The following is a 12,598-nucleotide window of genomic DNA, read 5'->3' as shown; positions in this document are numbered from 1 at the left end:
TGGTATATATAGACGAATCTGAACGACTGTGATTCATCCCCTCATTGGAGTGACTATGATTCACTGCCTGGGTGGTGAGGAGTACGCAACTGGAAGTTAGAGGAGGCGATTTTGCCAAACTCGGGTTCCAGATGCTAGATGCTAGCAAAACATAGCTATTCAAGGAGTTCCTAATAATGAGGTGCACTGGAGTTCAATCTCACGTTTGAAATGTGCCTGGCTGCAGTGGAAATGGGCAGCATCGCGTTGGTTGTCGAACTGTAATGCAGGTAGGTATTCAGCAACAAACACTGTCTCGATTAAACACACATCTCCTCTATACTTGAGCAAAAAACGCCTTTCCATGGATAAACCTAGAGTGAACTCAACCCAATCACGCAGACTTTTTCGCCTTCTTGGCCTTTTTCCTCTTATCGCCAAATGCCTCCTCGTACACCTCGCTCGCCGTCTGCCCGACCTTGCGCTTCTGCTTGGCCGCCTTGACGCTGACCACGGGGTTCGACTTGCCCTGCTTGGTCGCGCTCAGAACCTGCTTTTCCGCCTCTTCCCACGCTGGAGCGTCGCCGTCGATCTCGTACCTTGAACTCGTTAGCTATATACGTTTCACTGTTTAGTAGGAAGAACTCACTGGTCAAGGGGCAAAGAGTCAATGAGCTCTCTTTGCTTCTTCTTGAGCTCCCTCAACGCCTCATCACCACCCTCCTCCAGCTCGTCATCGAGAGTAGTAGCCAAGGGCACGAATCGGTCATCCACAATCTCGTCGTCGTGAGCTCCGCTGGCGTTCTCACGAGTCACACCAAGGCGCTCGGCCTTGGGAAGCTCGGCGTCGACGGCTTCAGAGACAAGGGTTGCGAAGTGTCCCGTCACCTTGCGCAGGATCTTGATGAACATGGCAAGGAGCTGAGACGAGGGCAGAGAGAGCTCTTGAGACACGACATCAACGTCCTTGTGCTGCAGACCGATAGCGAGCAGAATGCACTGCTGAACACCCGTCAACTTGATGTCAGACTTGAGGCGGCCGGTGAAGTAGAGGTTGGCGATGGTCGGGATCAGATCAAGCACAACGTGGTAGTCGAGCATGTTGTTGGCGTACGACTCGAGTCGCTTCAGATCGAAAGGACTCAAGAGCCTGTCGAGCTCCACCTTGGTCAAAGGCTGGATCTCGGTTGAGTCCAGCTTGGCACCAGCATTGGCAGACTCGTCAATACTGAGAGCACTGATCGCAGGGAACGAGCCGAACTGGTACGAGAGCAGAGACAGGAATCGCTTGTGGAAATCTCGGGAAAAGGCACCGAGCCAGCTGCGATCATCACTGTTCTCAAGCGGTCGCAGCATAACGCAAGTGTGCTCGCCGGTAAGATCGTTGGCGGTCTGACGGAGGTACACGGGAGAGAAAGATGCCCGCTTCCAGAACTTGTGCAGAGGAGGTGTCAAGCCGTAGCTGACACCGATGTAGTCAAGTCTCTCGGGCTTCTTCTCCGAAAGCTTGGAGAACAGAGGAGGCATCTTGTTAATATCCCTTACTTTGATATCGTCGTCAAGCAGAGATGCATTGGCCAGATCCGCATCGGTAACTCGAGTCATGGCATCTTCCATGGCCTGGTCCTCGTCCTCAGACAGGTTGGCGAAACGGCCTTCGTAATAATCGGTAAGGAGCTCCAGCGCCTTGGTGCCATATCCCATAGATACATACTCGGGGTTCGTGGCAATACGAACAACTCGAGCACCAGATAGAGAAGCAAAGTCCTCGTCTTGGAACTGCTGGCTGACTAGCCAGGGGATAAGGTCACCATTTGGCCGTTGTCCTCGGCTGAGACTGTTAAGAACACTCTGTCTGCTAATCTTTCCTTCTAGTGACACCTGGATCACACAGAGAGGCTCTGGCAATCTTGTGCTATCTTCGGAGACAGGAGGAACAAGAACAAACAACTCATGAGCGGGTGCGTCACTCATGAGCTGAAGGTCATCTGGCGAGTTCTTGTAATGACTGGCAACGTACAGAGCAACCATTTGCTGCAGGAACTTCTCTGACACAGGGTGGAAAGAAAACAGGGTATCTCGGTTGACGTTCAGAAGCTGACATTGTGTAGGATCGGGGCAGCCGTTGATGTTAGACTTTGCCTTGGGCAGGGTGGCATCGAGGCAGAGAAGGGTGTTGAGCCACTTCTCGACGGCATCTCCTTGGGCATATCGGATGGGCTCGGAAAGTGTGATTTCTCGCAACTTTCGGCCAGCCTGGAACTCCTCCTTTGAGGCCCTGCCTGTTGAGCGGTCCGCAAGCTCCGTGCCCTCGCCGGTCGAGGAGGCAGAGCGCGACTGTTCCCTGAGCTGCTTGATCAGCTTCAGAGACAGAGATCGACCAGTTCCTTCGTAACCGTTGATGGTGGAGGCCATAAAAACCAGGTAAGGACCCATCAGCTTTCGCACAAGCGGCAGGGGAATAGCGGCAGCCTCATCGATAACCACGAGCTCAGCCTGTCCAAGCACGTGGGCGTCCTGGGGTCGGATGTACTGGATCGTCTGTCGGTGTTGTCGGTGGATGTTGACTCGAACAATGGCCTTGTTAAAATCAGGGTTGGTGCTCTGGATAATGGAGTAGTCGGCGTGATCGGCGTATCCCAGGGCGTCGAAGCCCTTGAAAACAAACTCGAAGAGGGTCTTCAAGTTCTCGGGCGAGGGAGAGGTAATGAAGATGTTGCTGTATCCGTACGCGACAGCGGCCGCGACAGCAACACCAAGGGCAGCAGACTTTCCTCGACCTCGAGCCGCAGTCAGGGCAACGGTGCTTCGAAGCGTCTTCTCGGCGATCGCATCGGTGAAAGTGATGAGGGCTTTAGCCTGGTCGAGGGTCCTGGCAAGGGAGATGAGAGATCCCACAGGCTGTCGGTCCTCATTCTGCTCCTTCACAGCCTCCAGCTCAGCCTGCGACTCGGACTTGGGCTGGTCCAAGTCAGCAGGAGGAAGAGCTTTCACGCCCTTGCCGCCTGAGATGGGAAGCACGTTCATCTCATCATCGATGACCAGACACGAGTTGCATCCGCCCAGCGAAAGGATGAAGCGCTCGTTGAATCGCGCCACCACGTCGTCGTGGGCCTCCGTCCTGTACCGCGAGTGGACGTCCATGGACAGGTTGTAGAGCTGCTTCAAGCTGTTCATTCCCTTGAGCAGCAAGATGACCATACCGCCGCCCTCGACAGTTTCGATCGTTCGCGCAAGGGTGTTGGGAGTGATGGCCTCAAAGTCCTGCAGAATGCACATGCCAAAGGTCTGACCCAGAATCTTGTCCGTCTCCTTGTAGTAGGTGTATCGGATGTTGTGCAGCGACACAAACAGCTCGAAGGGGTCCTCCTGGTTCGCCTCGCGGATGCCTCGCTTGATCTCCTTCTTGATCTTTGTCTCGCGCTTCTTCCGGTGACTGTCGTCCTCGCGTTAGCTCGTCGCATTGGGTAGAGGGACCGCGGAAGCATACCTGGTAAAGCCAAGGAGCTTGTGCTTGTACGCCCACAGGACCGAATTGTTCTGATTCGGGGTGGCCTGCGATGCCTGGGCCATGATATAGTGCAGGTTCACGATAATGTCCTTGGACTTGTCTCCCACCACCACGAAGAAGCTTCTCTTCTTCTCCTGCACTCCATTCTTGATGAGCGCCTGGATGCGCGAGTCTCTGTATTTTCACTGTCAGCATATATGATTAGCAGGCCCAGCAGTTACTTCACTTACACAACTTTGCGCGCCATGGTTGCTGGATTTTCCACAGGCCAATCGCTTTGAAAATACGCTGGCGCATATGCGATCTCGTCTCGAGGTGGGACTGGGTCAAAAATCCAAAATTTTGGCGGTCGGGGACTTTCTGCCGGGCGGTGAACGTGGTGAGAATCTCAAAGTGGGGGTCTCACCGACAGGGCCACTTGACCGAGTGCTCACCTGCGACTCACCTCGGTGGACTATTGAAATTCAACCACATCCGCAACGCCGATGATTGGCTTTGGCCGTGGCTTTGTATTTGACTATGAAATCGAATCTAGGAGTTGTACTATTCAAGATTTATCCTATATATACTCATATTAGATGATAAAAGCCATGTTTTCGAACACACTGACTTGATCAAATCAATGGGTAAGGATTTCTAGAGATATTTCACGAGGATCAAATTTGAACAAGAAGAAAGAGAGTGAATTTTACAGCTAGTTATACAGTATCGTCTTGTTTGGGAGACTGCAGTCACCATGTGGAAACGGCTCAGCTCATTTGCAATGATGATTGTTACCTGCGCGAGTCTATAGTAAGATGAAAAGCCTCACAGCGCACTGCCACAGTTCCACAAAGACAATTCATCACCTTCCATGCCCAGACACCACGAATGAATAACCCCTTCGAATGCTCATGTGTGTGTGAGAGAGAAAAGGAAATAGCAGTCGAGCAAGGGGTGGGGGAGCATAAAAACACAGTCCTCTAAGTTCGGTCCAACTTGCGGCGCAGGACTCGCGTCCGCTTCATGAGCTTCTTGTACTTCTTCTTCTTCATCTTGAGTTTTCGTTGCCGCTTGACGCTGATGGCGTGCATGTCGCGGCGGCCCTGGGCTTCGTCAAACTTGAGCTGGCGGAGGGCGAGTCGCTCGAGGAAGCTCCGGGGCTGGGCGTCCTGCATGATTCGGGGGCTGTGGGCCATGATACGGATCTGGCCATCGGGGTCGGTTGACTCCTCAATGGTGAAGAGGGCCTTGTAGACGCGGTGCTGGGGAACCTCCTCGGCGGCCTCAGCCTCGGCGACGGCACCGTCCGTCTCGGCAGCGGACTGCGGTTGGGGCAGCGGTGGCGGTCGGAAGGGGAGGAACTCGCCCGACATGGTGTCGATCTGGAGGTACATGCTCGACTCGCTGCCGTCGGCGTTCTTGATATCAACCTTGTGCATGGAATCTTGTCCCTCCTGTCCGATGGTCATCTGGGCCATGGGGCCTTCCAGCTGGTCGATAGTGTCGGAAAGAGTCGACATGGTGTCGGACATCTTGTTGTTCCTGGTTCGGGAGGTGAAAATGGAAGCAAAGTGCTCATCGGTCACGGCTCGGGGCATCGTTTGTGTGACCGAGATGGGCCTATGTAGCGAGAAGAAACTTGATAGACCGAGAGCTGGACCATAGTCAGCAAATGCCACACGAAAATCCGCCATTGAGACACCCGACGACCTACCTTCTTGCGACATGTGGTGCGTGTTGGGGACGCTGGGCAACTTCTTGACAGAAGCCGCTCGCTCGGAGGCATCCTTGCTACTCTTGCGTTTCCGCTTCTCAGTGCCAGACTTGGGGCTCGCGGTGGAGGCAGGGACCGACTGGCCGGCTGAGATTTCGCTGGAGCCGTTATCGGATCTCGAGGGCTTGGAGGAGGAGCATCGTCGCTGCTGGTTGCGAAGAAAGACGGGGATGGCCTTGGGAGCCGAGGAGGCGAGGGCAGAGATGACGCCGGTCTGAGGGGCGGAGGAGATGGCGGAGGAGGCGACACGCCGCACCGAGGAGGGCAACATGGCTGTTACCGCGGCGCAGGCAGTCCGCAGAGGTTGTCGATGGAGGAGAGAGGGTCTTTTGGAGGTCGTGACGACTTCCTGATGATGTCGGTTGTATCTTCAAAACCCGGATTTGGCCGCTCGGAAAAGGCTGCGCTCGCTGTGATGGGTGAGTGGACGTGAGTGGACGGGGAGTGGCGCTAAACTGTTTGTGGCCTAAGGCAGCAAGCGATAACGGGACTGGCAACTGAGGTCTCCCAACCGCTGCACCTTGATTGATCACGGGGTTTCTCCGCAGCTGAACTGAAGCAAGGCAATAAGTGACTCAAAAAGGCGGGATAGGGGCTAATAGCCGTTTAGTTGGCCTCTGTGATCCTATTTCGGTCACTTTGGCATGATTTCATGAGCGCATTAATGTTATTGTTGCCGCAATGGCTGAGCACATCATGAGGAGAGATATCGTCGTTGCGCCATGAGGCTTAGCGGCTCATCCCGCACTCGTAAGATAAGTCGGACGAGACAAGGTAGATCCAACTAGTGGACTTTGAATTGCTTACTGTACAATGATGGATTTGGTCTATCAGAAACATGGTCTGAGTCTTCGAGATGTGATGCTCGCTCTCCCTTTCTTTCCCTTCCCTTCCTATCCTTTCCTGGTGGCCTTTTATCCCGAAATCAACCGAAACAGATGCGATCTTGTGTGAGAACCTGACGCGAACATGAACACTTCTATGTCTATGTTTCGAAGTAAACGGCAAAGATGCTTTCGAATAGTCCCATATGGCTGATTACCGGTTGTTGATCCAGCTCAGGTAGGAGTTCCAACCGATCGACACGATGTTGGCAAAGAAGACTCGGTGCTGGAGGGGGATGAAGGAGAAGTTGATGACCTGGACAAAGGGCCAGAGCATCCAGTTAGCCTTGAGCGCCGGCCACCAGGTGGTCTCGACTCGTTGCTTGGGGCTGTTGCCCTCCATGGTGGCCATGCTGCCAAGGAAGACGCCGATCATGACGGGTGCAAAGAGGAGTTGATCGCAAGCCACACGGGCGAGAGTTTCAACCTTCTTGTTGCGCGCGTTGACGTTGCGAGCGAGGAAACCAAACCAGGTTGTCGCTACGGGGCCAAAGACGACTATCAAGAGTTAATTAATGATTCGAAACCAGTGAACTACCGTTGGAGATACTCACAGCCACCGTAAAGGGCCATGCGACCTGTTCGAACCAAGTCATGCTTCTCGACACCCTTCTTCTCGACGAGCTGCTGAGCCGTGATATCACCAGTAGCAAAGAGCACCGCGGTGGTGACGCTCTGGGTGAGCAGAGGGCGAGCAGCCAGCCGGGCGTTGTACCTGAGCGATCCAGGGTCAGCACAGACGTTGCGGCAGATGATGGGACGAGCCTGAGTGAAGCATTCTAGAAGACGTACCAACGAATGAAAGAAGCCATTGCAACGGTGGATTTGACTCTCTGGACGAATCGAGGAACGAAGAATGGATATGCTTTGGATCTTGGCCAAAGTTTAAAATTCACTCAAAAATCCTTTTCGCTTTGGCTTTTTGGGAGAAAAAGAGACCAGCAGGGCGCGCCTCTAGGATTCCCCACGAGCCTTTTGGTTGATGTACGCCACAACGTTGGGTGAGAGACGCGTCTATGCGACGATTGGTGAGAGGACGTGAGGCTGCTGCAGGTAAGGTAGTCAGGCGGGAAATACCCCAACTCACGGAGGAAAGGAAACAACGGTAGGTATCAAGAGAAGAAATTGGAGAAAGGAAGATGGCGTTTCTTTTTTTCGTCGAGGTTGATTACGCGGTACCGTTGTTTTGCGAAGGGGGAAGAAAAAAAAAGTACGATTCAGGTACTGGAGCGGCAAACAGCTACAGCACAAGTATCATGACGTAGCGACGTCGGCGTTTGATAGGAGTCGACCTGAGGTGGCCTTGGTTTCCTCTCTAGGGGCTCCAGAGTTTTTGTGTTTCCTGCTGAGCACTATCCTCACCACCAAGAGATCCGCCCGGTTAAACTCGCCATCTCGGTTTAATGCACACCGATGTCCGATTACGAAGATGGTGTCTAGTGCTTTTATGAGTTTACTGAGAGATGAGGTGCACGATTGCTGCATGGCCATGCCTCATCAATGGAATGAATGGGATGGGATGGGATGCGGAGTTTCCTGGCTTGGGTAGCGGGCTTTCTCTTGTCCAGGCAGCTAGGATTTCGACCTGGACTAGCGGGCTTGCGAAGAAGAAAAGAAAAGTCGATCCGTTCTCGTGAGCCTGTGAAATTGAATCTACTGTGGAGTTACAAGTCTGTCCAAGGAGGTGAGACCAATGAGGACGGTTGCTTCGCTGTGATGGGCGTCTTCTCCGCACATTGCAACTGCATAGAAATGGATCTAGAGTTGGTTATCAGGCGCTCCCATCGCTTGACGCCGGGGCTTCGGCGTGCTCCTAGACTCCGGGATGCATCAATATCTAGAGCACCTCGGCACGCGTGAGGAGCTGGCGTTTCTCCCTCTGCCATCACTAAAGGCGATACCGGCTAAACTGAGATGAAGCATTGCAAATTGCCTCAGGGCAGCTAACCAGTGTTGGCCAAACTCCCAGTGCGACTAGCAACTGAGACAACTTCCCAAATGGGAGCTAGACGCGGCAGCGAGACGGATATATGCATCTTCACTTTTCACTTACTACGTCCAAGATCTTCTCTCCCGAAACATCATTCTCGTCAATGGGGGCACAACGTCTGATGAAGCTTATCTCGTTGACCCCGGCGAACAAGGACCCTGCGTTACCCCACGTGTGGTCGGGCCAATCTCTCACCGAGGACCCTGAAGCATCACCGTGCTCATGAGGATGAATAGATGCAGAAGGTCAAGGTAGATGAGGTTGACAAGAAAAAGAGTTGAAATGATGGATATCCATCCAAGAAATCATCTCATTTGCTCCTCTACCGAATCAGTCAAAACCCCAAACAACCGAAGGCTTCACCATTGGTCAGACCACCCATGATGATATGTAGCCGCCCTACTAACCAGGGTCTGATCACGAATGCCTCACACCAGCCACCGCGTTCGCGCAACATGACCCTCTGTTAAACCCCGTGCAAGCCAGCTCCTCGATCTCAACTCTGAGCGCACATACCGAACCAAAAAATGCCCAGCACCGCCCCCTCAGAGGCCGACTCGACGGTGGCTCACCACCAGCCGCCACGCTCGCACAGGACGTTCCGCCTCATCACCATCGCCTCATTTCTCCCCGCGTTTCCCCTCTGCCTGGCCCACGGCATCCTCTCGCACAACCCCGTTCCTGCGGTCGGCCTCGTTCCTCTTGCGTTTTCTGCTAGTGGCGGTGTGTTTCTGCTTCGTCGACGCGATGATGATACTGGACTTGCCCTGAGGCTGTCGCACCCTGTGCTGGTCTTTGTTTGCGACGTGATACTCTCTGCTGCCTTTATGGCCGTTTTGGTCTTTACATGGATCTCAAAGGGTGATTCGGCTTCGCTGAGTATGCTGGCTGCCTATGCAACTATTCCTCTGCTGGTCAACTTGTAGGCTGTTCCTCAACCCATCTCCCAGTTTAAGCATACTAACTAGACGCCTAGTCTCATTCACCTCCTTCTTGCCCTGGAAGCCTTCTATACAGGCCTCGCCATCCACAGCCTCGTCCAATGGCTCGCCTGGAGAACACTCCCGCCCGACTGCCCCAACTGCAACCACCGGCTCCGACCAGATTTCCCCGAGCTGCCCTGGCTGGAGCGTATACGACAGCAGCGACATGGGGAATATGCCACCTTGTTTGTCGACGAAGAGCATCGGTATCACGACGAAGAGGATGAGCAGGCTCTGGACCGTGCTGCCGAGGAGGCGGCTGAGGCTGAGGCTGCAGCCGCCAATGTTGTACCAGAAGCTGTTGAGGTGAGGAGGAAGAACAGCCGAAAGAGCAAGACGACTACGCCACCATCTCGAGAGGAGCCTGTGTCTCCATGGGGTTCATAGTTGGACGGCTGCTAGGATAAGGTACTAAGGAGGTGGAGAACATGGCTTTGGGGGGGAGCGTTGTGACGACGTGACTGGTTTCATTATCTACATACCCATTTGCGCGGGCAGAATGCTATAGTGATGGTATCTCGGGATTACATAAATAGAAATACAGCTCAATTCAATCCTAACCTTAAAAGTGCTCCTTCCAGAAACGGAACTCAACGTCGTTGACCGTAGCAGACTTGCAAGCAGACTTGATATCACGAGCTGGATACAGTTAGTATGAGGCAGAGACATGGCTAGGGGGGAGGGAACTAACCTGCTGAAGAAGGACCGCAGAAGTAAACACCAACAGTCGTCCGCATGTGACCCTCAAGGCCGTTGATATACGTCCGGTCCAGGATGCCGTTACGCATGGTGGCAAACAAGCGCTTAAAGTCGGGTCGGCCAAAGTTGGTGCGTGACTGCAGCTCCGTCAGGGGATCCGTCTGGGCGCCGACACTGTTGAGCACAATGTTCTGGGCTGTATCGATATCGAGCTTCTGGGTGAGGTAGGTGTGGATCTTGAGGAACTCGACGCCTGTGCTGCCGGGAACGCGAGCGGCCTCAGTTGACTGCTCCTCGAGCGAAGACAGAAGAGTCTGGAACCACTCGAAAGAGCCAGTATCCTTGCAAACCCAGATGAACTCGACTCGGCGGAGACGGCGGGGAGGGTTGGGAGAGTTGCGCAGGTGCCAGATGTTCTTGAGGATAGCCGCCCAGGGGGTGACACCAATACCAGTACCGATGAGGACGGCGATTTCGTTCTCAAAGACGTCCTCAGCGGGAGCACCGTAGGGTCCATCGACACGGAGAGCGGGCATCTGGTCGCCGTTCTGAAGAGCGACCTCGTACATGCCCATTGGGTCGACATCATCGTAGAGCTTGGCCTGAGCAGCACCAGCACCAAGAGCATCACCCAATTCGCGAGTAAAGTCTCCAACCTGACGGACGTGAATCGACACATAGGGGTCGAAGGGGCACGAAGTGATGGTGAACGGGTGCCACTGATACTTGGAGAGAGAAGGAACCTGGATGAAGAGCCACTGGCCGGCCTTGTACTTGAACGAAGGCTTGTGGAACTGAATCTCAACCACATCGTAGGGGTGTCGGACGACTCGAGTGATCTTGGTCTCACGGCGGGCTCGGACCTCGCGCCAGAGACGCTCGATCAGGTAGAAACCGCCGGTCCAGAGCTCCCATCGCCATCCCAGGTAACCGATGCAGTGGGCCCAGTACTCATCACCAGCAAAAGGAGAGAAGGCCGCGGGAGTGTCTCGCACGAAGCATCCCACAGTATGAGTGTAGAGACCAAGGAAAAACGGGATAAAAAGATGGTGAGTGTACCAGAAAGTCTCAAAGGATTGTTGACGAATACGGGCGTGGGCGGTCGTGTACATGAGAAGCATGCAGAGAAGCATGACATGACCAGTGATGCCACCAGCCTGGGCATAGTGAATCTGAAGGGCGGTAACGGGTCGGATCTGGGTCAATTCGACGTTGTAGAAGTTGACATAGTGAGCGCCGGTGTGGAGGGTGGTGAAGAGCAGGATGGAGTATGCGAGCTGGCGATGCATCCACAGGTTCTCGTCGAGAGGGACGAATCGAATCTTGGGTCGAACCCATCGCATAATAGTTCTGCAGACAGGGAGAAGGATCAACATGCAGTCGACGCTCAGAACGAGACCGGCACCACGGGAGATCCAAACTGAGAACTTGAGTGTGTTCAGACCCGCAAGTCGGGCATCAGCAGCCTGCTTCCACCTGAAGTGATGGTTAGCGATGAAGGCGGTTTTCCAGAAACCTAGACTCACCATCCATAGGCAAAGATGCCCCAGTGAAAGCTCCAGAAGAGGAAGTGAAAGAACAGCTTGGTGGGCGTGAACTGCTTCCGTATTAATTCGCCATAGCCGAGTTGTGCGCCCATCTTGGCGGTTGGTGTATCGGATTGTGTGAGGATAAGAGGTTAAGAGAGTCCAAGTCGACCGGCGACAAGACTCAGGGAGTGCCAAAGAGGTGAAGCAAAGTACTGCTTCAGAAAACTTCCAAGCGACTGATCAGATAAACCGCCTTGTGATGCCGAGTTGGTTGACACAATCCCAATTACTTCCACGTCAACCCTGCTTTACCAGCTGAGGAGAACGAAACCAAACCAACGATCGAAAGGAATTAATAAAAAAGAAAGTTTAGACTGATCCAGCAGCGTATGGAAGCGAAGGTAATGGCTGAGCGGCCGACGAAGGGAATGATCCAATAGACTCGGAGGGGGCGAGGAGTCGACGACAGCGAGACAGCGGAGGAAGAGATGAGAGCAACGAGAATCCGGGGGGAGAACCAAGTTGATAAACGAGGCCAGAGAAGGCGGCCCTAGCCAAGGACGAGGATATTCGGGGCCAAGATCGACAGAGCAAGGAGTCGAGTCGGAAGAGGAAGAGGCGGGCGCGATCCGGATCCTGGTGCGACTCTGGCTCTCTCGATAGCGCAGACTTCCCGATCACCGGCGTCGTTTTCCCCTTGCGAGACGGTATTAGGCTGTACGGGAAAGGGGAATGCCGAGAAGTGCCCTGGTGGACAGTTGTCGAGGGCGAGTTGAAACGTCAGAGAAGGGGTCCAGTACAAAGATCCAAATCGTAGCGGGTTTCGTCGAGTTAGGTTTGAGACGCCGGGTGTGAGAGGGCGCTTTGACGATGGGTGGTGTTTCGCGGGGGGGAGACCAAGGTGGAGTTTTGAACTGTCGCAGTAGAGCGTCAAAGGGACAGACCTCTCTGGGGGAGAAGGAGGGGAGGGATTATTCGGATAGAAAGATCAAAAGGGAAGAAACTGGGGACCAAACTGTTTTTGTCCTCATCATTGACAGACAGAGAGGATCGGTCCATAACCATGGTACCAACCCATCATGGGATTCCACGAGGCGGGCCACCCTCATCCATGGATGGCAAAAGAATTGGTTGCATATCGCATCGCGGGCGCCTATTAGAGGCCTGGGCATCCGTCCTCTCCGCCCTCTGACTGGCCGAGTATATTTGGAACACTCGATCTGAGGAGCATCCAGCCACTGAAGAGCCCTGGAGTCGAGCGTCGGGT

The 12,598-nt window shown here is 54.0% G+C and overlaps 5 protein-coding genes across 5 annotated transcripts; 1 reads left to right on the top strand and 4 right to left on the bottom strand.

Annotated features, from left to right (window-relative positions):
• Positions 1-373: 373 nt before the first annotated feature.
• Positions 374-3,737, bottom strand: LRP88_08704 (ribosome biosynthesis protein KRE33; the record flags this gene model as incomplete). Its single annotated transcript, XM_083245207.1, has 4 exons — positions 374-578; positions 629-3,415; positions 3,470-3,664; positions 3,721-3,737. 4 exons carry the CDS (start codon positions 3,735-3,737, stop codon positions 374-376), a joined length of 3,204 nt encoding a protein of 1,067 aa, XP_083099701.1.
• A 715-nt stretch (positions 3,738-4,452) lies between these two features.
• Positions 4,453-5,517, bottom strand: LRP88_08703 (mitochondrial 37S ribosomal protein mS38; the record flags this gene model as incomplete). The annotated part of the gene is made up of 2 exons (XM_083245206.1): positions 4,453-5,126; positions 5,187-5,517. The coding sequence occupies 2 exons, from the start codon at positions 5,515-5,517 to the stop codon at positions 4,453-4,455; spliced, it is 1,005 nt and encodes a 334-aa protein (XP_083099700.1).
• A 767-nt stretch (positions 5,518-6,284) lies between these two features.
• Positions 6,285-6,942, bottom strand: LRP88_08702 (Mpv17/PMP22 family protein; the record flags this gene model as incomplete). Its single annotated transcript, XM_083245205.1, has 3 exons — positions 6,285-6,628; positions 6,685-6,845; positions 6,923-6,942. 3 exons carry the CDS (start codon positions 6,940-6,942, stop codon positions 6,285-6,287), a joined length of 525 nt encoding a protein of 174 aa, XP_083099699.1.
• A 1,705-nt stretch (positions 6,943-8,647) lies between these two features.
• On the top strand, positions 8,648-9,490 carry LRP88_08701 (uncharacterized protein; the record flags this gene model as incomplete). The annotated part of the gene is made up of 2 exons (XM_083245204.1): positions 8,648-9,042; positions 9,097-9,490. 2 exons carry the CDS (start codon positions 8,648-8,650, stop codon positions 9,488-9,490), a joined length of 789 nt encoding a protein of 262 aa, XP_083099698.1.
• A 175-nt stretch (positions 9,491-9,665) lies between these two features.
• On the bottom strand, positions 9,666-11,441 carry LRP88_08700 (ferric reductase NAD binding domain-containing protein; the record flags this gene model as incomplete). The annotated part of the gene is made up of 3 exons (XM_083245203.1): positions 9,666-9,742; positions 9,795-11,278; positions 11,329-11,441. The coding sequence occupies 3 exons, from the start codon at positions 11,439-11,441 to the stop codon at positions 9,666-9,668; spliced, it is 1,674 nt and encodes a 557-aa protein (XP_083099697.1).
• Positions 11,442-12,598: the final 1,157 nt, after the last annotated feature.

This window comes from Fusarium phalaenopsidis (assembly GCF_050370095.1).
Source record: "Fusarium phalaenopsidis strain FUZ10S chromosome Unknown contig_32302, whole genome shotgun sequence".
Taxonomy (NCBI): Eukaryota; Fungi; Ascomycota; class Sordariomycetes; order Hypocreales; family Nectriaceae; genus Fusarium; species Fusarium phalaenopsidis.
The sequence above is the reverse complement of the archived record's forward strand: the minus strand, read 5'-3'. Positions and strand labels throughout refer to the sequence as shown.